General features: G+C 42.9%; 1 protein-coding gene across 1 annotated transcript in view; it reads left to right on the forward strand.

Moving 5' to 3' along the window:
- The window catches only part of EPC2 (enhancer of polycomb homolog 2), a 35,396-nt gene extending 13,135 nt beyond the window's left edge, over window positions 1-22,261 (forward strand). The window contains exons 2-14 of the mRNA XM_041408224.1: window positions 371-530; window positions 5,850-5,995; window positions 8,263-8,469; window positions 9,048-9,196; window positions 9,394-9,526; window positions 10,457-10,645; window positions 10,875-10,964; window positions 11,433-11,578; window positions 11,679-12,022; window positions 15,882-16,018; window positions 17,605-17,764; window positions 19,401-19,734; window positions 20,971-22,261. Of these exons, the coding sequence (XP_041264158.1) occupies window positions 371-530; window positions 5,850-5,995; window positions 8,263-8,469; window positions 9,048-9,196; window positions 9,394-9,526; window positions 10,457-10,645; window positions 10,875-10,964; window positions 11,433-11,578; window positions 11,679-12,022; window positions 15,882-16,018; window positions 17,605-17,764; window positions 19,401-19,734; window positions 20,971-21,043 (2,268 nt within the window). The 3' untranslated portion in view covers window positions 21,044-22,261. The remainder of the gene's footprint in view (window positions 1-370; window positions 531-5,849; window positions 5,996-8,262; window positions 8,470-9,047; window positions 9,197-9,393; window positions 9,527-10,456; window positions 10,646-10,874; window positions 10,965-11,432; window positions 11,579-11,678; window positions 12,023-15,881; window positions 16,019-17,604; window positions 17,765-19,400; window positions 19,735-20,970) is intronic.
- Window positions 22,262-25,303: the final 3,042 nt, after the last annotated feature.

Below are 25,303 nucleotides of genomic sequence, written 5' to 3' on the forward strand. Positions count from 1 at the left end.
TTGCATATGTTTTTTTTCTGACAGGTTAGGGTGGGTTTGGCTTTCCCCAGCCCTAATTTTCTGCTGAGGTTATTTTATGAAGTTTGAATGTTTGTCTTTTTGCCAGTCTGGTGGAAGGTGTGGGCTGTGTCTGAACAAAGGGCTCTCTTAACCTGTTTGTAGTTCATTCACTACAATTTTATGATTAGGCAGTTTTAAGATTCCTAAAAGATGGAGAACACACCTGGGAACAAGCATCCTGCTGGCCTGTAAAACCCAGCAAAGCCTCCACTCTGTTATCCTGTAGGAGAGCAGTGGGAGAAGAGGCTGACTGTCTTTGTGTGCACTTTGTACAGATACTTAAATGAACTCTCCTGTTTTCCCCTTGCAGGAACATCATTTGCAACGGGCCATCTCAGCACAGCAAGTTTTCAGAGAAAAGAAGGAGAGCATGGTTATCCCAGTCCCTGAAGCAGAGAGCAATGTCAACTACTACAATCGTCTGTACAAAGGAGAGTTCAAGCAACCAAAGCAGTTCATCCACATCCAACGTGAGTCCCAAACTCTGGGATTGTTCTGGGGTCTGTTCAGCCCCTCCTTATTTAACCTGAGGAACCTTTGTCTTGAGATTAGAGTTGCTACAGTGGGAGGACTCAGAGATCCTTTTATAGATGGAAATTTCAGTTTCTTCTTGAGTTCTGGAAGAGTTGAGTTGCTGGTGAAGGTGGGGGTTTGCTGCTGGGTTTGGTTCTGGCTCTGTGCTGATGTTCTGTCCTGTGCAGCAGCTGCTGAGCCTCATCCTGGCTCTTGGGCTTGCAGTGTTCTTGAGCCAGCCTCACTTTTGTGGTTTTGGCCTTCCTAGTCCTGAGAAGGAGAAACTGAGGCTGCCTGGGTGCTTGTACTGATGCAGTGAGCAGGAGAGAGTTGTCTTTCTCACCTGTTGACTCCAGAGTTCTCTGTAAGTGCAGATCCACAAACCAGAAGAGTTTTTGGGATGAAATCAGCCTTTGTCCTGCTGCTCATAACAGAGTTCTGGCAGGGCAGGGCAGCTGTGCAGCCACTGGGGTTCAGGCTGTTCTGGGTAACAGCCACTTCTCTCTGAGTTTGGCTAAAACTGAGCAATTCCATTTCAGCAGGGAACTCTGAGTTTATTTTATAGATAAAACTAAATATTCTGCATGAGCTTAGCTTATGTCTTACAAGATCTTGTTAATCTAAGCTTGTGGGCTGTGAATTAATTCTCCCATTTCCTTTGGTTGGTGTTCTGTTGACAAATGACACTTTTGCAGTTCACTTGTTCCTTGGCACACAATTCATGTTTGTCCTTTGCAGGATGTGGTTCACGGGGTTATTTGGGCACTTGGATTCCTCCCAGCAGTTACCTTTGTAGCAAAACCTTTGATTCAATTATTGCATCATTTCTCACCAGCATGCTGAAGTGTCCAATTTTTACTGTTAATTTACAAAATGGGAGATTTTGGAAATAATGTACTTAGGGTTCTCTGTGATGCAGTAGAGACCATAGAGGTGATGGAGGAAAATCAACTAAAGGGAATTGTTTCTCTCATTAATAAAAGAAACAAACTCAGAAGCAAGGCAGGCTGAATGAACTGAAACCAAGCTGCTGGTGGAGGAATGTATTTTATTCTGTTCTTTGTTGGACACTGCCAGACACACTGTGAATACTGTTAATAAACATGTCTAAAAATGTTATACATATTATGCCAAAATTGTCTTTGTCTTGTTGAGACTCACAGTCTTTCTGGACAGAATTAGAGAAGGTATTTCAGCTGCAGATAAATATCAGATACTGCTCCAAGATAATTTTTCCCACATATTCTGGATGGACTAGGTGTGATACAAGCTTTATGCTACATAAACTGCTTAGAAATTCTGTTTTAATCTTAAAGCACAAATAGCAGCAATACCCACTTTGGCCAGGGAAGTTATGTAAACTGATGGAAAATGCCAGGAGGACACATACTGTAATCCATACTTACTGGTGGGTATTTCTGGCAAATTATGTTTTGCTGGGATTCTGGTAGCCTAATATTTTAATATTTTTACATTAATTTTTTAGATCAGTGGTTCCAAGCAGAGGAAAGTTAATTTATTTGTAAAGCCTGGAATTTGTGAATAAGCAAAGTTCCAGGTATTAGTTGACCTCAGTGGCACCAACACAGGTGATGCTGAGCTGAATGTAAAGAAAAACCCTTGAACTGTTACAAATATTCCAGCATGCCTTGTAATTTTCCAAGAATATTTGTAGTGTCAGTAACATGGAGATGCATTTTAAGTTACTGATAATTAGCAAAGAGATTAAGTTGGTAAACTTGGACCTAAATTAGAGCTAAGGGGATGCAAGATGAGTCAAAAACAATGGAACAATTTTCATTAAGTGGGGAATGAACTCCAGTCATCCTTGAAAGGAACTTTTTGGCAGGAAGTTTCTCTTTCATTTTTTGGTTGGGTGACCCTCAGTGTTTATCAGTTGGCTGCTTTGGCTCAGGCCTGGTGGCTGCTGTTGGCACAAGGGGGTGGCAGAGCTGTGGATTGCTGGGGAGGGAGGGCACTGGAAGAAGCACTGGTTTCAGTGGGAACTCCTGCCTGTGGCAGCTTCATGAGTGTGGAACCACAGCTTGATTTAGTTAGCTAAATGAAATGAGTTAATTTAGTGAAGTTAAACCCAGCTCAGTGTAACTTCACTGAGAAACAAATTGCAGTTGTGTGAGTTAGTACAAACTGGGTCCTAGGGGAGCTCGAGTAAACAAAAAAGCAAATCCCCGTGGCAGGTACTGCTGGGAGTGGGTGGAGTGGCAGAGTGTGGGAACTGGATGTTGTGTTTGCAACAGCAGTGAGCAAGCTCCTGAGCATTCCTGGAGAAACTTCCCAGCTGGGAGCACTGGGATGCTGTGTTTGCAGCAGCAAGTCCTGAACATTCCTCCAGAAATTTCCCAGGTGGGAGCACTGGGGCCTGTCTGACAGTGCCCTGTAGAAATGCACGTGTTCTGGAGGAGAAAGACTGGATTCATCCTGAGTCAGGAGAATGTCCCAGGATTTAGCAGGAGGTGTCCATGTGGGCTGGAACTCGGGGCTGATTCTCCAGCAGCTCCTGCAGGAGCAGTTCTCCAGCAGCTCCTGCAGGAGCAGGGAGTGGTGATGGATGGTTCCATCCATGGCACAAACACTTGGGTCTTGTGATGGCTTTGGAAGCCAGGGAGCTGCCACGCTGCAGGCCAGCTCCAGGGTGAAAAATGGCTTTTTCTGGAACAATTGCAGCTCACTCAGTGCTTGGGGAAATCAGAAAACTGGTGATTAAGGATGTTGCTGAAGGTGTGTTTTCAGGAGTGGTAGATGAACATCAGGGAGGAGGACACTTCATGGGTGTGCCAGTGCTGGTGAACTCCAAGGGAGAATGGTAACCCTGCAATTCCTGAGGCCCTCACACCTCCCCAGGCTGCTGGGAGCTGGTGGCCATCCTGTCTGCACAGAAACACGTCGTGCTTCCATCCCTGCAGTGCCATTAACCTGCAGCCCATGTAAACCCTCTCTCTGACAGGGATAGATACAGGGCACAGCAAACAGCAGTGCTGATGGCAGAAGAGCATGAGAGGTGGGATGTGTGACAAGGGCTACTGCTGTTCTCACAGGAATGATGGGGGGTTGTTTGAGAAAATGAGACTGGATTTGTTTGATGGTGGCAAGTACCTGTTGGATGCCTTTTATCTTATCTTGAATATTTATCAAAATAGTGAGTGGCAATAGGGAGGGACCCCCTGCTTCCAGCTGAGGTGCACCATGAGGTCACTTGAGGTGCTGGGGGTGACCTGCCTTCCCTCCTGGAGACCCATCACTAATATCCACAGTGTGCTCCTGAGGGTGGTGGGTGGTTTAAGGTACTTTTTGATTGAATGGTTGGACTTTTTGTTTTCTTTTTGCTTGGCTTTGTGTCTCCTGGTTGCATCTCACTTGATCCTGGCTTTATTCTGGATGGTTCAGGACCTTTTAGTGACTCTTCTTTTCCCGTTGTGGAAACAAAAGGAAGTTTCCTGGCACTGCTCACAATTTACAGAGAACAACATCACATCTCCTGTCACAGATCCTCCTGCTCACGGATATTCTGGCTTGGAAAAACTGGCTGGAAACATTGTGTCCACAGGGGATTATTGAATTATCTACTGACAGGAAATAGGCTGACATCTTTTCTGATGTGAGACCAACATCTGCCCGAGGGCAAACAAGCTTTTTGTGGACTTGAATGGTTTTCAGCCCCCATGTGAGCAGTGATCTGCTGGAGAGGCAGATGTGATGTTGAAAGCTGCAGTTGAAGTCTCATACACAGTTAATTGTTGGAGAGCTCTTGGTCACATGCCCAGTGACAGCGTCTTAAATAAACTTGCCATGCAACTTGTATTACTGAATTAATATTGCCAGCAGTTCTTGACACATGGTTACAGCCTGTTATTATTTTCTCCTCAAATAAATTGTTACAGTGTGTGGTAGGTCGGAGAACTCTTCTGGCCAAGTGCTGTTGGCACAGTTGGTACAGTTGGGCAGTGTCTCCTCTTTGAGAGGTACCAGCTTGAGCTGAAGATGCTGAGGAGCTGCTTTTTAGCCCTTCCCAGCTGCATCTGGCTGAGATTCTGTGCCTGCATAAATAAATAAATAAACACTGGTAGTGGTTTAGCTCGTTTATTGCACTGGATCACAGAGGGAGTGATCTTGGGCAAGGCTGAGATGTGGAAGGACACTGCTGATCACCTGCCTGTGGGAGGGAAAACACTGGGATTTGTTTTAAAGACTTCTTTAGGGGTTTTCTTTTGCTCCTGGTTTCCCAAGTTTTTTGGTTTTTTTTTTTTTTTTATAAGGTGCTCTCAAAGCACGCAGGGCAGCTCAGTAGCAGAGGTTTTAAAATTAGCACTTGGTATAGCCACAAGTTAAGAGCATGGATTTAAGATGGTGCTGTTTGTCTGTTAAGAATAGAATATATTTCATCAGGCCTATTAACTGCTGTTATTGCAGTGCTGATTGAATTACTGGGAGTGTTGTACCTGGTGTGTCACCCCTTCAAGGTTTTATTAGGTGTACAATTAATGTTTCTATTAACAGTTCTTACTGTCATGTGCAGTTTACTCATATTTGTTGTAAAATTTTATTTCTGCTGTGTTACCTGAATGGGAACTTCCTTCTGCTTTTAGTAGCACCAGGAACTTTGTCAAGTATGAAAGATAATTAGCACAATTAGTAATAAAGACATGAGCTTTGCTGAGAAGTTGAGAACTGACTATTTGGAGAGCCTGAAGGAATTGTCAGGCTCTGCATCCACAGCTGAGGTGGTTTTGGAGAAGTAACAACTCCCATAGGATTGGTCTAGGATTTCCACAGTTACATAAAACCAGAAAAAGTTTATTCTGTTAAATATTTTAACACTTCAGGTTTGGTGCACTGTTTAAAAATGGGCAATAGAAATTATATTGGGACTTGAGTGTAAATGCTTTTTCTCCAAGTCTGGACTTTGATTGAAAATGGTCTTAGTTCTTATTATCCTACCGTGATACTCTGGAGGAGCTGTATTGTATCAGTACTGTCAAGCATCTCTACTTTTGTTTTGCAAAGATACATCAGAGTTTCTGTGCCTACCACCCCTTCAGGTCACTTCAAATGAAACTTCTTGGATTCCTGTCATATTGGAAGTTGGAGACAAGCAGCTTCTACCTGCTGTGTTCCATGGGGAAACTTTTCAGCATAAAAAAAAGTGTTCTGGCAGAGAAGTGCTGGTCTGGAATTTGCTCAGTCATTTTTGGTATCTGATCACAGATGCGTGTCCAGAGTGTGTTACTCACCCAGCATTTCAATTTCTTGTGTTTCAGCCTTTAATCTGGACAATGAACAGCCAGATTATGATATGGACTCTGAGGATGAGACCCTTCTGAACAGGCTGAACAGGAAGATGGAAATCAAGCCACTGCAGTTTGAAATAATGGTTGACAGACTCGAAAAAGCCAGTTCTAGTCAGGTATGGTGTGAAGAAATCACTGGGAGGTTTTGCTTTTCTGGGGGGTGGTTCTGGGTGAGTGCTTGGTGTTATTTCCTTCTAACAAGGGAAGTGTGTTTGTGTGAGTCTGCAGTTTCACAGAAATCACATTTCTGTCTCCTGTGGTACCTTCAGATAAAACAGGTGGGGAAGGATCTTTTGGGGTTGCAGGGGTTGACTTTAATTTTTAATTCCTGGCCACAGTGTGTTAGAGACACACAGCTTGTTCTAGCACTGTTGGTATGGAGTAAGCTTGTGATGATCAGGAGGTGTAGAAATGGCTATAAACATGTAAATCCAAATTTTGTTACACTTGTTTTTGCTGGACATTGTCTTTGGTTGGTTTTTGAGGGTTAGAAGCACAGGCAGTGAATTAACTTGTACCAGTGTTAAATGAGATCCTGAGGTGTTCCAGGGGTGTCTGGACAAGGGTCTTACAGCCCAAAATATTAACTCCAAAGCTACACCTGAGGGATCAGTTTGTGCAAGTCAAGTTTGAGCAGGTGTAGTTATTTCCCAGTGAGATGAGGCTTTGTGGGAAGGAAAAATCCTTTGTGGGATCCATGGCTCTGCCTCAGTTCCTAAACCTGATTTTGTTCAGTGCTGTATGCTAAAAGGCCAAAATATTGAATTTTTCTCTGTCTCAGAGCAACTTCAGAAAGGCACAGATTTTTTACTTTGCTAAGAAAATGGGAATGAAGGGAAAAATAGGGAATACATTGGATGATACTTGTTGGACATGTACTTGGGTTTGTTGGAACTTTGATAAAGACACCCCTGTTTTGGCTTTCAGCTCATGCCATTCTGGTGATCACTTTTCATGATGAATATTCATCCCTCTGATGCTGGTTTCACCTTTCTTTGCTGGAATAATGAAGTTAAATTTAAGATTTGAAGATGCTTTTCATAAATTAAGTGCTGTAAGAACACAGGTTTTTCTCTGTAGACACAAGCAGCTCTTGCAGGTTATTGGAGCCTGGGAAGGGCAGTGGCTGGGCTGGTGGGGTTTGGGTGCTGCTCCCAATTCCCCATTGCCATGCCTGATCCCTGGAATATTAAATTTAGGATGTTGCTGGGAATGCCTTCCCTGCCCAGGAGGGGCTCCAGGCTTTGCTGCTGGGCATTTTGATTTCAGCAGGGAATACAAGGACTCTGCATCTGCAAGCAGACACAGGCTCAGCTTCACTTCCCAGCTGTGCACTCGAGGCAGAGGTGATTTATTTTTTATAAAAAAATATGTTAAGGAGCAAAAGACAAACAAAACTGAAATTATTTCTCAGCAATACTTTTTCCTTTTTAAAAAAAAACGGTTCAGTGCTTTTTTAATTCTACCACAGATTGCAAAGGTTTTATTCTGCTTGGGCTGGAGCTAACACTTGCAGAGTAGCCATGGTTACACTTAGGATTTCCTTAATTTTCCAAAATGTGTTGTTTCCCTTTTTTGCTTCTCCTAACGTAGGGGCAAGATTAAAGTTTGACACGTTGCAAAAGTGCAAATTAAGTTGTTCAGTTGATATTTTTCAAATTATGAGGCAGATGAAGTGCTGCCTGACTTCTTTTTAAGTAATACTAGGTACTGTTTTCTTTTTGTGTAATGAATGGGTTGAAGATGATGTGAGCCTGTTAATCTAATGTACTTTTTAGTGATACTTTTGCATTTATTTAGAGTCTGATTTCCATATAAAAAGCTGAACACAGATTTAATTTTTATTTTTAAGTGATCAGTGTAGAACTACCACCTACTGAAGTAACTTAGCAAACAAGTGAACATCCTTGTGTCTCCAGGCTGGAATAAACAGGGATGAGCTGTTCTATCACAAAGTGAACATTTAGGGGGAAATAAGAAGTAAATTTGCTTCTAGGGAATCAACATTCAACTGCAAAGAATTACACATTAATAAAGGTTAACCAATAAGAAACTATTTTTCTTTGTGATTCCCAAATCATGACCTGCAGACTGCAGTAAATTCTCTCTATCCTGTGCTTGTAGTTGTTTCAAAGTGTTTTCAGATTTCATGAAAGGTTGATGGGATTCTAGACCATTGGATGAGAGATGCTGCTGGTTCAGAAAAATGGGGAACTCCAACTTGGGAAGAACAACTGCTGGCTTTAATTTCCTTGGATGTTTTTCCATCCCTTTATCCTGGTGCTGGAAAATAACAAAGTTTATCCAGGAGGTGCACAACTGGTGTGAGTGTGGTGACTTTCCCTGCCCATCTGAGCTGGAGCTTGTCCCTGTTCCCCTGCAGCTTGTGACCCTTCAGGAGGCCAAGCTGCTGCTCAATGAGGACGATTACCTGATCAAGGCTGTCTATGACTACTGGGTGAGGAAGCGCAAGAACTGCCGGGGGCCCTCGCTCATCCCGCAGATCAAGCAGGAGAAGAGGGATGGCTCCACCAACAACGACCCCTACGTGGCCTTCCGCAGGAGAACTGAGAAGATGCAGACCAGAAAGGTGACTTGGCAGGCTCTGCTGTTGGAATTGTACATTTCTCCCTTGGTAGGGATAGTTTGGATCCCTGTCCAGCATCTTGCTGAGGACAAGCTACTGTCCATCCATTTTTAAGCTGAAACTCACAGCCTGTCACACAAACAGCCTGCTGGGTTGGGAGCTTTCCTTTCTGTGGGAAACAATTCCCAGTTTTGTATTTGTAGCATGGAATGATTTGAACCAGGAAATCTGTAATCACCCAGCATTCTCTGTACACATGCACAGCCTTACTGTTTGTGGAATCAAGGTGGGAAAAGTGTTGTAGGCTTGAATTCCTTGTTCTGACAAACTTCCACCGGCTTGATCACAAATCTGAGCAAAACACGGGGGGAAATGGCTGCAAAGTTCTTCTCAGATTACTCTTAAAACTGGGTTTGTTTGCTTTTTGGGGCTTTGTTTGCCAAGTAGGATCTGCTTTAGGAAAAGCTGCTTTGGAGTGTCCTCATGGGCCTCGTTTGCAGCAGCATTATATAACTTCATTTTTGCAGTTTGTGCCTCGCGGCTTTTGCTTTTGACTAAAAATTTGTTTCATCTCTCAACAGAACCGAAAGAACGATGAAGCATCTTATGAGAAGATGTTGAAATTAAGGAGGGAGTTTAGCAGAGCCATAACAATTTTGGAGATGATTAAGAGGAGAGAGAAAACAAAACGGGAACTGTTGCATTTAACGTTGGAAGTTGTGGAGAAAAGGTAAAATTCCAGACTATGAAAACCAAGGTTTTAGATTTTCATTAAATAATCTCTCATAGTTTATTTATTATAGCAACAGGAACTTCAAAAACTAAAAGAGAAGGGGTTTGTGTAGACAGTTGGAAGACACTGGTTTGTGTCTCTCAGACATTTCCCAGTGGAAATGCAGCCCTGTAGTTTCAATCCTGCTTTTTCAGGTACCATTTGGGTGATTATGGAGGTGAAATCCTCAATGAAGTGAAGCTGAACAGACCTGACAAAGAGATGGGCACAACTCCATCATCTCTCCACAATGGGAACCACCACAAAGTTCAAGAATGTAAAGTTAAGGTGAGATTTTTTTTTTCCCTGCCATGAGTGTCTTGTTCCTGGGATCATCATTCCTTTGGGATCATCATCCCTTTGGATATGCTTTGAATTCAGACCTGTCCCTGAAGAAATAACCTGAAACTTTAGGAGTTAAAATGCCTGGGGGTGAGGCTGAGAGTTGAAGACCTCTGGAAATTTGTATTTAGCACCTGCGACACCTAGTGGTCCCAGAATTCCATACAGAGCCCGGAATGCCCGGTTCTCCAGGAATTTTGGCTTTCCTCTGCTTCCCAAGCCCAGCTGCATCTCTGGAGTTCGTTTCAGTCAGGCTGTTATTGATGAGTGTTAATCCAGGGTAAATTTCAACACTTTTAAAGCTGCACTGGTGCTTCTCCTTCAAATGGAAAATTTTGCCAGTGAAGTAATCTTTTCAAATGGGAGCTTTGAAGTTTAATAACATTTGTGTTCAAGTGGACAGTTTGGTATCGATGGAATAATTGCTCACTGCAGAGGGTTTATGTGAGAAAAATCTTAAGTAGCCAGCCCAAACACCATCACATCTGTTCAAAAGTGTCAGCTCTGTGAGAAACAGGAAACGAATTAAATTGTTTCTTTTGAACATGTCCGAGCAGTTCAGAAAATTGAAAGTGCCAGGGAAAAATGAGATCTCGGAAAATAATTGGAAAAGGAATTTCAATGACAATGCACTGAGTGGAGTGCAGAGTGAGGAGCCTCTCAGGCAGTGACATGGCTTGAGAGCTCTCTGATTATTAATAAATACCTGTAAAAACAATCAGAGGAAAGGTTCTGGGGTTTAATGTGCTCAGTAAGTTTTGCATGATGTCTCTCAAATATCTGCAGAGCCTTTGGAAGACAAACAGGCTGTCTTGAAGTGATTAAATTTGCTGATGCTTTAGTTTTTAGAATTTTCTGTTTGTTTTCCCCAAGCAGCATCCTCACCACTCCTCTCTGAAGGAGGAGGTGTCCGATGTGGTCCGTCAGAAGAAGAAGTATCTGAAGAAGCCCAAGCTGGAGTGTGTGGTGACCCCTCAGCCCCTGGCTGAGCCCTTGCCTGTGCTCAGCAAGAGTGACATCAAACAGTACGACTTCCACAGCTCTGATGAGGATGAGTTCCCACAGGTAACACCCAAAATCTCAGTGTACACAAGGCAGAAATTGCAGTTAGCTGGCATTTGGCCAGTCTGGCTTGTCCCAGCTCTGACTATATTTAAAAGCTCCTTGTGCAAACTGAGTTTTCCTTCCAAGCTGTGATAAACATGGCAGTTCTCGTATATAAACACAAACTTTTATAATAAATACAATTATGCAAATGTGGCAGCTGAGAGAATGACATTGTTTTCTGGTCTAGGTACCCTCACCAGTGTCAGAAGCAGAAGAAGAAAATGATCCTGATGGACCTTGTGCTTTCAGGAGAAGAGCAGGATGCCAGTATTATGCTGTAAGAACATGCAGTATTCTGCTGTGCTGTTGGGTTTAGTGGTGGTTTCTTCAAATTTACATTGGCATAGTGCCAGTGTTGCAGTTCTGTTCCCACTCTCCAAAGAGTTCCTCACTGTCCAAAGACAACTGCAGGAGCATGGCTTTTTCTGCTTGGCTCTGAAGGGTTCCCACTTGCTTAGAATTCATCCTTCTTTCTTTTTTCCCTTAGCATGTGAGTTAATTCCTTTGCCAAAAGTTGTTGAGATGACTGAAAACTTTCATTTTCGTTTTCTCCAACGTTTCCATTGCTGTTAGATGCAGAGTATTTAACAGCCTAAATATTAGAGTTTGTTTTTTAACTACTGAAGCTGTTCCTGGTTAACTCAACATAAACCCCGTGTTCTGTCCTGAAGCCTGTGCATGGTACCCATCAGTGCCCTCATCAAAGCAGCCCTGGAGTGTAAAACTGGCTTTTCTTTCTTCACAGCCTCGTTTGGACCAAACGAATTCTTCGTACGAAAGCCCAGAACTGGCAGAATTGGACAAACTGAGGTTCAGGCACTGCCTTACAACCCTCACAATCCCAAGGAGATGTATAGGGTTTGCAAGGAGGAGGATTGGCAGGGGTGGAAGGTACAGTTGGGTTATTTCTAATTCCTCCTTCCCCTTCAAAGGATAGAAGTATTAAAGAGAGATCGTGAAGCTAACGATTGTCCTCCTCCTCTTTGATCAGGGTTATCATGGACCGAATATCCACAGAACATGATCCTGTCTTGAGGCAGATTGACCCGGAAATGCTGAGCAGTTTTTCAAGCTCTTCCCAGACTTTAGACTTTTCTTCTAATTTTTCACGGACCAATGCTTCCAATAAACCTTGTGAAAACAGACTGTCCCTTCCTGAAATCCTAAGCAATATCAGATCATGTCGACTGCAGTGTTTCCAGCCCAGGCTACTCAATCTCCAGGACAGTGATAGTGAAGAATGTACCTCAAGGAAAGCAGGGCAGACTGTGAATAATAAAAGAGTCTCTGCAGCATCTGTAGCTTTATTGAACACCAGCAAGAATGGCATATCAGGTAGGCAAGGATTTGGCTGCTTCTGGGATTTAAAATACTGAAATTTGGTTTTCTTTGTGGCTGGGACTGGTGAGATCTTCAGCACTGGTGTGGAGCTAACCACAGCTACAGCCTGACATACAGAAACTTCCCACAAACACTTCTTCCTCCTGCTTTGCTTCCATTAGAATGTGAAGTGCTGGATTCAAACCTTATTCAAAGCATGGATTCTGTTCATATGAAGAATTGTTTAGGTCTAATTAAATCTTAATGGCACTAATTGGTCTAACCTTGTTTAAGGGTAGAAGGATTCTCGTTATGAATGCAAAACAAATCTGGTGGTTTCTTGGGGAGGGTGGGTGTGGCTTATTTTTGTTGGCACTTTTCATTTTTGACTCAGACAAATGTAGGAAGCTCCTAAGTGCCCTGAGCAGGCATGAAAAGGCCTGAAGATGGTAAAAATGTTGATAGTGGAAGCATCCAGTGATGAAAAAATTGCTTTAAGCTTAAATGGAGCAGTGTTTGCATCACTTGCTTCGTGAGCTAGAGTTGTAATGGCTCAAATTTTAACACTGTCACTTCTTTATAATTAGGAAAGAATCATCATCATTTGATACTTCAAAAATCTGAAAAATTGGAGATCCAGCAAATGAGATCTCCTACAACAGCAAGCAGCTGAGAATATCCCCCCTCCATCCTGCTCTGTAAACCAGGATAATTAAATAATAGAATAGACTGACTGAATTCTGTAATTTCAGTGGTTGTGCAATGTCCCATCTCTCTCAAAGCTGCAGGAATGGGTATTTATTCTGCAACAATATAGCTCTAGAATTTCTGGGTATTATTAAATTATTCTGACAGAGGCACAGAATATTTATTCCAGCCCAGTACTTCCCCAGCTTCTCAGTATGATCACTGTAACCTTCAGATTGTTCTCTGCCATGATAAGATTGCACAGGAGCATTTCCCTGCTGCATGAAAAACCAGATATAATGTGTTATATATTTTATATAGTTATTTTTGAAAGACCTTGAAGGCCTGAGGGATCACAGCTGGGGCAGAAAGGGGCAGTTCAGTGTGATGGGATTATTGATAAACACCAAGAGCTGGTAAAGAAATAACTGAAAAAATGAATAAAACTAAATCTGATGGATCCAAGCCATTTTTTGGAAGAATAGTAATAAACTGGTGGTATAATTTTAGAAATCATCTGAGGAATACATTTAAATTAAATGGAAATCCCTCAGTAGTTGAAGTACATTATGCATGGAATTTATGGCTGGGGAGGACCTTTTTTGTCACAGATTTAAATTACAAACCAGATCCTGCAATTCTGGAACAGGATCAGACACAATAGACAACAGAATTCTTCCCTAAATAACTGAACCAGCAAGAGGCTCTGCTGATGGATTTTCTCACTAGTAAATAGGGAATAAATTTTTAAAGGGCTGGTCAGAGTCTGGTTGTGCATTAAATGAGCACAGGCATTGTCACTGCATTTATTGGAGTCATTCTCTTTGGGAAGTGATTGTTGAAGTCAGTTAATTTCACACCTGATTTTGTATTCTCTCCAGAGGAAACGGTGGCAGTACTTAAAATGATTATTTTTAATTTTTTATTATTTTGTTTTAGAGAGAACTGGGGAGTTCCTTTGGTTTTTGGTACACAAGAATATTTAAAAATACCTCTGTGTTGTATTTTTCCCTGTATTAGTAAAGCAGCTCTGGTATTTGCTCAAATGCATTGTACAGACAGAAACTTTTTAATTGGAAAGCCTGGGACTAGACTTTTCTTCAAAATACCTAATGAGTGCATGAACCAAGAACCAATTTTTGGAGCTGAATTACTCTTGCTTATGTTATAAGAGTATAAATGGGAAAAGGGTTATCCCTAGAGAGAGGTCAACTGCACATGGTGCTATTCCCAGCTGAAGGGTTTTGTTTGTGGAACAAAATTTTACTTTTTTAGAGGTATTTTTTTTTTCTCAGCCTTAAATAGCACTTAGGAGTAATTAAAGCAATGTCACTTTTGGGGCAGCCTGCAAAGGATGATCTTTGGTTAAAGCCTTCAGGTCCTGAGAGAAGTGACATAATCCAAACCTTCCAAGGAGAGAGGAGCCTGGAAGTGAAAGCTGAAGTGACTTTCTTCCCCTTTTGTGGTGCAGTTTTTCAGCCCAGGCAGGCTCTGATAAATTACAAACCCCCTGAAGCTGCAGAGCTCTTGACCCTGCTCAGAGCTCTGCCTTGGGACATGGTCAAAGTTTGCTCTTTTTTACTCCAGGACCCTCCAGGTGTTTGACTGAGCAGAAGTAAATGATATTTAATGTGCTAATGAACCTCTGCTGGTTTATAACAAGGTGAACAGCTTGGCCACTGGATAAATACCTGAAATTCAGGCACATACAGGCAGAGCAAGGGAATATTGAATTCTGGATTACCTTCCCTGTGTCCTGTAATAGAGTATTCCATGACTTTGTGGTCTGTGACAAAACTGGGAAGGAAAGGAGAATGAAAACATGAAATCTCACCTTGTTCTTAAACAGCTTTCTGTAAAACAAAACACATTTCTGGGACTTGTTACCTCAGAACTTAAAAATAGAAATGTATGTAATATTCCATAATGCTGTTCTTGGCCGTGGTGCCTTCAGCAATGCCATGTGTTTTGTGAGGGAATGTAGCAGGTTGAGCTGATTTAACTTGGAATTAAATTCTAGGTAGCAATCTGCAAGAGGAACAAAGTAAAGCTAAATGCAAAATAAACTTAAGTTGGAAATTATAGTACTGCTAGAGTTTAAGAGGAGTGATTTTAAAATAATTGGACTTTTAAGTGCTCTCCTAATATGGTTGAAACCTGCTTTAATAATGTAGCAGTAAAGAAGAGGTTTCAGTTCTAATTTCTAAGCAGTCTTAATTCTGGTATTTTTTCCCAATGGAATTTCAGGAGAACCCTGAGTACTAAAAGTGGTAAATGGAAGAACCAAACCCTGCAAGATGGATAAAACTCTGTTTTAATGTTAGCTCAGTGTCCCTGGATAGGAGGGTATTCCTGAGAATCCAGGTGTTTGAGGTGCAGCACAGCTTCAATCCTGCAAAAACAGAGTTGAGGATGAAGTGTTGAAATGTATTCATGGGAATCTTTGAGAAGTGAGTTCTCTCTTCACTTGCTCCCCAGAGAACTCAGCTCTTGGGTTAACTGCACACAGCTCAGGTTTTAGCATCAAACCCCTGTCAGTATTTTCAGTTTACCAAGTGTGCAGATTCTCCAGGGGGAGAATATTAAAACCAACTTTTCTAACTTCATTCCCTTCATATGTTGGCCCTGGGAGATCACTGGGGTGGCATTAACCTGGTTCTCAAAAATAAACTTACTGTGGCACCCCTAAACTCTTAGTGCATTTAAAACAATAATTGGCAGAGAAAATGCCCCATGCCAGACATGTGCTTCCCTCAGAGTCCTTTCTGCTGTTGGCAAAGGGACAGCAGGGGCTGTGGGAAGGGAAATTGTCCAGAAATCCTCTGCCAGTGTTCACTGGGAGAGAAGACATTCAGCCCAGCCCAGGGTACTTTGTCCTCAGCTCTGATTTTTAGGCTGTGCTTCTTTCCTGAAAGCCAACTTCTCTTGAGCTTTTGCCTAAAGCTACTGGGGATAAAACCACCAAAGATAAAAACTGCTTAAAAGCAAGGAAAGCTCTGAATTCTTTTGTTACAAATTAATTCCATGAAAGAACACAACAAACACACACAGCTTGACCTTTCCTTTACATAATCTGTGAAGATTTTGGTGCATCTGACATGATTTCTGTCATGCTCACCCACCTTAGCTGCACTCTTGCCTTTCCCACGTGTGCTTTGTGTAACTGTGGCTCCTTTCTTTCCCGTAGTCACAGGGGGCATCACAGAGGAGCAGTTCCAGACACACCAACAGCAGTTAGTGCAGATGCAGAGGCAGCAGCTGGCCCAGCTGCAGCAGAAGCAGCAATCTCAGCATTCCTCCCAACAGACCCATCTGAAAGCACAGGTACTGCTCCCACCCTGCGTGTTCCTGTTGTTCACAGTGCTGCTCATCTCTCACCAGCCAAATGGGACACCCCAGCAAGTGTGGGATGTTTTAGAGGGAATTTATAAAACACTTTGCTCGGGGGTTTTTTAACAAGTTGGCTGCGTTTTGCAAGTTGAGGAAGAGACTTTGTAGCTGAGTGTGTTACCTGCATCCACAGAGTTATCAGTGTAAAAATGTCAATGTGTGCTCTCAACTTTTCCTGTTTTCACTGGTTTTGCCTTCCTGTCTGTAAGTGCTCTGAAGAGACTTTATTAAAATTACCTTCTGAGGTAATGTGTTCTGTTATGAACAGATACTCAGTGAGCACTAAAAATTGGTGCCTCTGAGAGGAAAAAGAGAGCTTTGCATATTTGTATCTTCTGGCTTCTAAAGGAATCCCATTTTTCCTCTGAAATCCCTTGCAAGGGAAAAATGTTTTTCCATTGCACTTAGTTTTCTGTTAGCTGCTTCCCAATAAAGTATAAAAGCTGTTGCTGTTGTCTATTACTAGGAAAATATATATTACTTTGAGCATTTTATATCTAATTGCTTATGCTGGTTGTCCCTTCCCCTCAGTGTTTTCTGCTTCAATTAATCAGGGATTCTGTGTTGGCAGATACTGATGACATTTTTTGTAAGTGTAAAGAAACTATGCCAAAATATTTAAACAAAACAAATGAATTTTGGATCTTTAAAACACTTCAAGCTTCTGTGCAAAGTCATTTTCTTAGTTGATATAAATTGAAATTGCAGAATTAATGTTCCTTCCAGTAAGAATGGTGAGTCTTTCCAGTAGGAACTGGACTAACAGTGGGATTCCAGAATGTGCTGGGCAGTTTTGCTGTGGCACAAGTCACAGGATGGAGGTACTGCAAATCCTGAACATCCTGAGATTTGAGCTGCCTGGAGACAGAACGGAGAAGGTTTAAGATAGGGTTGTTTTCTTAGAGGAAATGTCTCCAAACATAGGGAATCCTCTGTGGTTTGGGTTGGAAGGGACCTTAAAGCCTGTCCAGTTCTCCCAGGGACTCTCTCACTGTCCCAGGCTGCTCCAAGCCCTGTCCAGCCTGGCCTTGGACACTTCAGGGATCCAGGGGCAGCCCCAGCTGCTCTGGGAATTCCAGCCCAGCCAGGAATTCCCAGTTCCCAATCTCCCACCCATCCCTGCCCTCTGGCAGTGGGAGCCATTCCCTGGCTCCTGTCCCTCCATGCCTTGTCCCCAGTCCCTCTGCAGCTCTCCTGGAGCCCCTTCAGGCCCTGCCAGCGGCCCTGAGCTCTGCCTGGAGCCTTCCCTTCTCCAGGCTGAACAACACACAGCAGAAGTGCTTTGTTGTGCTGAGATCTGGCCTGGCTGCTTTGGGCAGCACTTGTTTAACCCTCATTTGGACACTGATTTCCATCTTCCCATCACTCTGGTGACACAGAAATATTCCATGTTGTGGTGCATTAGGTCACGCGTCGAAGCTGTATTTATTTATTTGCTTTACTTGTGCACTGTAGCAATCCTAAGGCATATTTCCTTTTGTACTTGCATGATTGAGAACCACCTTTTCCTCTTCCTGCAGGGCTCCAGCACCTCTGACTGCATGTCCAAAACCCTGGATTCAGCCAGTGCCCACTTTGCTGCCTCTGCAGTGGTCAGTGCCCCGGGCCCCGGGCGCAGCGAGGGAACCAAGGAGCAGAACACCAGCCACAGCAATATCAACGGTGTTGTCCAGCCTTCAGGTGAGGAGCCCTTGAAAATCCTGGCCTGGAATGAGCTGAGAGTGTCAGCTGCTCTTAATTATCAACTGATCTTATTGCTGATTTCTGAAACATTAGGGAATAACAACAAAGTAAATCGAATCTCTTAGTTGTGATTGTTTTAAGAATTGTTCTCTGAAGTACTTTGGAGTAGGGATTGAATTATGGAATATCCTGAGTTGGAAGATCCCACAAGGATGACCAAAGGCCAACTCCTTGCCCTGTACAGGACAACCCCAAGAATCCCACCCTGTGCCTGAGAGCCTTGTCCAATAAATGTTGTTAAAATGGATATAAAACCACCAAGTGCTCTTTACCTTGGCTGTGCCTGAGAGCCTTGTCCAATAGATGTTGTTAAAATGGATATAAAACCACCAAGTGCTCTTTACCTTGGAAGAGCATTTTTGCTTTTCCTTTGGTAGTCTTTATCTTTTAATAATCTGTTCAAATCAATAGTCTAAATGACAGCATTTTAAAAGCAGTGCGAGTGTGTAATGAAAGAATAAATCAACTGCTCAAAACATCAAAGAACTTAGAGAAGGAAATGGAGAAGTTGATTCATTATTTGGTTGTTACCTCACTTGTATATTCAGCCAAAAGTGTACTAACCAACCTTTACTGGCAATTCTTCTGACATCACAGTTAGCCTCAAGTTTCACTGCATTTAGGATTTGTCCCAAAAGGTGCAGCCATGGGCACTCAGTGCCCCCTCCCACCCTCCTGTGGTGCTGCTTGTGCTGGTGCCATCTCCACAGTGCCAAGAGGCAAATGGGATTTGGGCTGCCAAGACAAAGAAGAGGCTTTTAAAGTAATTTGTTGTTTTAGCAGCTAATGATGTGATTAGTTTTATAGACCTTCTGCCAGGCTGGGTTAATGATAATATGAAATGAATAGAGGGAGAAAAAACACGACTGAATAAAATCAATAAGCTGGAGCAGTTCCAGGAATGAGAGAGACAGATCTGTAATTCTCTGAGCTCACATCCAAGAGGGCCCAGCTTTGAGGGTGGAAGATGGGCACATGGTGATGCCTTGGAGTGGCTACCTGGAACAGAGGCTAGACAAGATGAAGAGAATCCAAGTGGGTATTTATTAAAGGCCTTCAGGAGATGCACCTTGGGCAGTCAGAAGCCTCCAAGAGGTTACACCCAAAATGGGCGATGGGCACGAGTGTTTCAGATAATTATAAGTTTGGTCCATTTACATATCAGGGGTTAATCCTCCAATTACATTTTCAGGTAATGAAGTCACATGCCCCCAGTTTGCTCCCCCCCAACTCACTTTTGTTTACACTTTCTGGGGCCTGAGACAGTGAGGTGTCTGAGTTTCAGGCCTAGAGGGATTGTCTGAATAAAAGAGGAGAACAGCAGCTGACAGGCTGTGGAGTTTTAGAGTTATACCCTAAAGCAGTACAGGATCTGAAAAATATAAAAGCTAAATCCTGAAGCATCAATGGCAGTGTGCCATGCTGCCACTTCTGACTTTTACCATTTTGTGAATCTGTAAAGCATGGACATCAATGACTTACACACTCAAAGCATTGCCCTTGAGGTTCATCTTTGGCTTTTCATCTAAGAAATGTCACCTTTTTAACACCCACCATTTATTCTGCATAACAGGAACCTCCAGAACTTTGTACTCCACCAACATGGCTTTATCATCCAGCCCAGGGATCTCAACTGTACAGCTCGTAAGGACAGTTGGCCACAGCACCACAAACCACTTAATCCCAGCCTTGTGCACGAGCAGCCCTCAGCCTCTCCCCATGAACAATTCCTGCCTGCCCAGCGCCGTGCACCTCAACAACGTCAGTGTTGTGTCTCCAGTCAATGTTCATATCAATACACGGACTTCAGCGCCCTCGCCAACAGCCTTAAAACTTGCCACAGTTGCTGCCAGCATGGACAGAGTGCCAAAGGTAACTCCCAGCAGTGCCATCAGCAGTATAGCAAGGTGAGTGGGGACAGGGCAGCGGCAGCTCCCGTTGGTGTTTGGAATCATGGAAGTGTTTGGGTTGGAATCACCGAAGTCGGAGTCCAAGGCGGGACTCGCGCTCACCTCATCAGGGCAGAGCACTGTGTGCCACCTCAGCAGTGCCTCCCTCACCTCCCTGGGCAGTTCCAGTGCTTGACAGCCCTTTCCATGGGGAAATCCTTCCTGATGTCCCATCTGACCCTCCCCTGGTGCAGCTTCAGCCTGTGTCCTCTCCATGGTCATGCCCAGCTCTGCACTGGAGGGAATCTTCCACCTCTGAGAGGCTTCTCAGCACCTTCAGCATGGCCATGGCAAGCCACAAGGGCTGATTTTGCAAATTAACCCCTCAAATAACCTGCCCTGCCTTTTTGCACCTGTACTTTTGGTCAGCTTCTACTGTGTTTGAATTTTAACCATTTCATTTGTACCTTCTCATGCAGCATTTTCAGGTAGGGTCTGTCAAATTCTCATGTTCCCTCTTTGTGTAGCTATATTGTAAGGTACAGGCTAGCACAGGTATTTTTTATTTAAATGTTGGATATATGTTATATTTATGTAAAACACAAGCCAGAAAATTGACAGCCTGTATAAAATCATAATTCATAATTGCTTAGGCTTTAAAAGACCTTTAAGATCATCAAGTCCAACCATGAAGGTATTTATTCTCACTGAACAGAGCACTGTTATTTCAGGATACTTAGATGATGTTTCACAAGAGTGGCGGGAACTTTGCAACTGGCAAATTGTTCTGAAAATGGCAATATTTGGGCTTTGTTTGAAGTCTCTCCTGGATTATATGGTGTTTCAAAAAACAAAGTCATGTTTGTGAATTGGAAAAGTAAAAAATGAGTATTAGTAAACGAGTGAAAAATTAGTGCTAAAGCAGAATGGGCAGGGAATTACAACACTTGGTGCATTAAAAGAATAACTGATGCTGAGTTATATCTTGACTTTGTTCCTTCAGAGGAGCTTTTAGGGATTTAATCCATAATTTAGGCCGGCAGTGGACAGTTAAATGCAATAATCTCACAGAAGGGACTGCACTGTTGAATAAGAGCAGTTGTTGAATGCCAGTATTTACTTCCAAACAAAGTGTGCAGTGTGTGTGTGTTAAGGTTCCTGCCTGGCCCAGCTAACAGCTGTGTGAAAATACAAAAGCAATGAGTAAAAGGTGTGAGGATCTCTTCTGACTGTGGGATCCTCCTTGCCTTGCAGAGAGAACCATGAACCAGAGCGCCTGGGCTTGAACGGCATCGCAGAGACCACAGTGGCCATGGAAGTGACATAACCTCCAAACTGTCCCCAGCTGGGTCCTGGTGTGCTCCTTCTGTTCCAGCTGAATGCAAACACAGCGCTCTGTGGATCACAGAACTCACACAGACCCGAATGGACTCCCGTTATATCGTGTATTAAGTCGATATATAATGTAAATTTTGTAAAATTGGGAAAATCACTACCTTGTAAAATAGTTTATTTGTATCATCAATATTATTTCTGTTACTTGAATAGTAGATATTCATCATCATGCTTTTGCACTTGAATTTGCAACTGAATGGATTAAAAAATAATTCTTTAATGGGATCATGAGCATGACATGGGATCCTGCATCACTTGTTTAAACTATTTATTTTGCCATGTTTACATTTTGTATCTTGTACAAATAAATGCAACTTTGTGTCTAAAAAAAAAAGTTAAAGATTCATAGCTAGGAAACAAAATTCTTGTAATTTTTTTCTAAAGGAAATGTAAAGTTTTCACTTGGTTCATTTTGTTTCACAATTTGACTAGATGGACTTTTTGGTAAATACTTTAGTGGCATTTCACTGTCAAATATGAAGTTCAAGGCAAAATAGTATTTTCTATTACTGTGCAGGGGAAAGGGATGGATCGATACATGCAAATTTAATGTAGTAACTCACTTTTCCATATATTTTGAATGTATATTTCTATTTATAATACCAGTTTATAAAAAATAATTACACAGGAGAGGAAAAAAAAAAAAACTGACTAGGAAAATTATGCATCTGGCACATGTCCAAATGTGCAGATCTGAGAAAATTTTCACCTTGATGCCATTTTATCCGAAGACTGCGTATTTTAACCGGCTTTCAAACTGTACCACACCACATTAAAGGATATTTTACCAGGTATGTATTGCATTCTATATCATTGCAATAATTCATTATTGGATGTCTAGCTATCGAGCCATCCCAGGTGGTGGGGGGGTGGGGGGGGAGGGAGGGTTGTGGCAAGATTGTCTTTTCAATTTTGGAGAGTTTTCCTGTGGCTACAAGGCAAGTAACGGGTTGGAAAAAGTCTGACTGTAAGCGTTGGACACCTTCGTAGTGTAGTGTTTTAGTGACTTTTTTTATACGGTTCTTGTACATTAGATACGTGTAGTGGTGTTTCCGAATGTTTGTTTATGCACTAGTTCAGACAACTTTCCCTGTTACTTGTTCTTGATAAGTGAAAACTGCAGGGAAATAAAAATACATATCAAAACCTGGCCATGGTGCATATGTGGTTATTTCACAGTGTGCAAGCAGGGACTCTGATCCTTTGATCCCAGCATATGCACTTATTTCCAGAAGCTTGCAGGTGATGGGATGGGATCTGAGACTTGGGGAAATGGGGAATGGGAGTTTCTTGCCCTGCCAGAGAAATGGGGTGAATTTCTGCTGTTTTCTTCTCCATGTTTGGGTGTTTCTGTATTGCAAATCCCAGGATCGCTGAGGTTGGAAGGAACCTGGAGATGATGTTTAGTCCAGACTCACCTTCCCAGGAAAATCTTGCCTGTGTCATGCAGTCAGTATATTTTCCATCTTAGCTTTCTATATAAAGAACTACTTTTAATCCAAGCTGTGTTCAAACCTGTTTTGTTTTACGTTGCGTGAGTTAAGAGTCCTGGCAGCTAAAAACACTTGCAGGGCTTTAAATCCTGGGAGCTCATCACAAACTCAGATTGCTAAAATTACCTGGTTTTTGCTTAACTAATGCTCTATTTTTATTTCATATGATGTCTGCAGGGAGAGGTGAGGATAGATTATTCCAGTTGGAACTTATTCCAGATTATTCCAGAGGAACCCAAGACACTGCTTTGGTCAGGTGAGGGGTGGTGGCAGCTCTGGGGGGCACCTGTGACTTCACTGGGATTGCTGCTCCCTGAAAACTCCACTTTATCTGATCTTTCCAAGCTTTCTATAGAGCTGGGCTCATTTCAGGGAATGGCTGATGGTCTGAGGTATAAATTAATTTTTTTTTTAAGAATTGTTGAGAATCTGAGTCTGTAAAAGAAAAAAAATTCTCCTTGATATCTAGGAATAACCTTGCTTCACTTCCGTCCCCAAAACCCTTTGGAGCCTTAATGAAAATGGGAAGTAATTTCCTCTGCAGATTGAAAGCTGTACACTTAGCATGGCCTCTTCTCGCTACAAAGATCATTTTCAGTGGATCATTTTCAGGGAAAATTGGCCAGAAGATGTCCCTGAGATTGCTGTGTATCTCTGATTTCGTGTAGTCTAATCCTCATCTAATTACTTAAAAAACCTTTAGCTGGACTTTTAATGGATTCTGGGAAAATGTGAGGTGCAGAGGAGGATTCCATAAACTCCCAAGGCTCTGATGGTAAGTGCCAGCTGTGGAATGGCTTTCATTTAAAGGATTAGTGGTGATGAAACCTTCTGTGAAGCAGAACTGGAGCAGTCCTTGCAGGGTTTCTGTGTGCCTCAAGTGCAGGAAAAGGGGAGGAGTGGTGGATGATGCTGCAGGCCGTGGAAATCTTCATTAAAAAGAAGAAAAAGAGAAAGGGGAGGGATTAATGCTACAAAATCCTTTGTCCAGCTGGGATTGCCACTGACTGGAGTGGTTTTGTGCCCTTTGAACGTGTTGAGGATATGATGTTCAGTTTGAATTCCCTGATTTGTGCGTCTCTGCAGCGGGATTGGAATAGGGATTTCTGTTCTGTTGTGTATTGGGAATATCTTTCAGGTAAGATTGTGGAATCCTGGCTTATCAAAGCAATTTATGCTGGACTTCATGTGCAGAGTTTTAAATGTCAGGAACTAGGAAATGCTGGTTCTTTCTCTAACAAGATTTATATTTATTTATGGATTGGCTGGAGTTTTGGTGTGTGTTTGTTATCCCAACAGGCTCCCTGGATTTGCTTGCAGAGAAACAGTTTCAAAGCTCACTTCCATGTTTCTGCTACTTTGAGGTTTTGCAACATTCACACTTTAATTGGAAAGACTGGGAATAACCTTGGTAAATTAAAGCAAACAAAGTGCTGCTTGGGAAAGAAGGGAGATGAGGGAGGGGGATGTTTTCCTGAGTAAGTTGGGAGAGCTGTGAAGATCCAAGTGTTTCCATCTGAACAGAGGAACATGGGAGATAATTACTGCTGATCCAAGCAGCCAGTTGTGCAGGAAACATTGGATGTGTTCCTTGCAGGACCCAGCAGCAGTGGGGGCATGTGGAGACCCCTGCTCTGCTTGAGTTGTGCCATCCTGCTGCAGTGACAAAAATGTCAAAATGTCATTCCCTGATGTGAGAACTGAACAGAACATTTGCTCCTGAAGTGCTTTCCAGGAGGAAAGGAGTTTCAGGTTACATTCCCTGTTTTCTCAGTGACTTGCTGTCAGTCACCTGCTCCATCTCTAAATGCAATCACTGTGTCCTTTAGAGGCTTTTCTTTTATGGTTTAATCTCAAAAAGTTAATGAGCACACATGTAAGTTATATTTTGCTATGAATTTAACTCAGTTAATCAGTCTGGTTTATAACTTAGTATCTCCAGTTAAAATAAATAAATTAATGTAGGTTGAATAGGACTAAAATCTGAAACTGACAGGGAATAAGGTAACCTCAATCATTTTTGGAATCCCTGGATCCCAGAATGGTTTATGTTGAAAGGGACCTTAAAAGTTGCCTGTGCTTACAGACAGGGACACCTCCCACTATCCCAGGCTGCTCCAGGCCCCATCCACCCTGGCCTTGGACATTCCAGGGATCCAGGGGCAGCCACAGCTGCTCTGGGAATTCCATCCCAGCTCCTCCTCACCCTCCCTGCCTGACAAATTTCCTGAAGTTAGGACTGTTTCTACGACTAAGAATAGTAAAATCTGTTTATTCCAGCCTGCCTGCAATCCACAGCACTCTGGTTTAACACAAGTGGAATTACCCAGGGAGGATGATGGAGAAGGATCACGGCAAGGAGCAAAGGGGAGGAGGGGGGCAGTAACTGGGGCAGATTACAGACAATTTGTAACAGCTAAAAAGATTCACGCTGATTTATCTGGTGGGAGGCCACACCTGTGTGTCCCCCCGCCGCATCCCTGCGCACGGTGGTGTCACTTTGGGCATGTCAGTACAAATCACCGCGACGGGAGTGCGGATCCCCGGGGAGGGAGCAGAGAGCAGCGAGTGCCCAGCTGCGCTTCCCAAAGCTCGGCAGCGCCTCGGGCTCGTCTGTGGCACAGCAGGAGCTGCCGTGTCCCCTCTGCTGGCACTCGCCGGGGCCGGGCTGGTGGCAGCAGTGCTGGCTGGGAACGCTC

The sequence above is a fragment of the Onychostruthus taczanowskii genome, unplaced genomic scaffold, assembly GCF_017590055.1.
Source record: "Onychostruthus taczanowskii isolate IOZ18803 unplaced genomic scaffold, ASM1759005v1 scaffold10, whole genome shotgun sequence".
NCBI lineage: Eukaryota > Metazoa > Chordata > Aves > Passeriformes > Passeridae > Onychostruthus > Onychostruthus taczanowskii.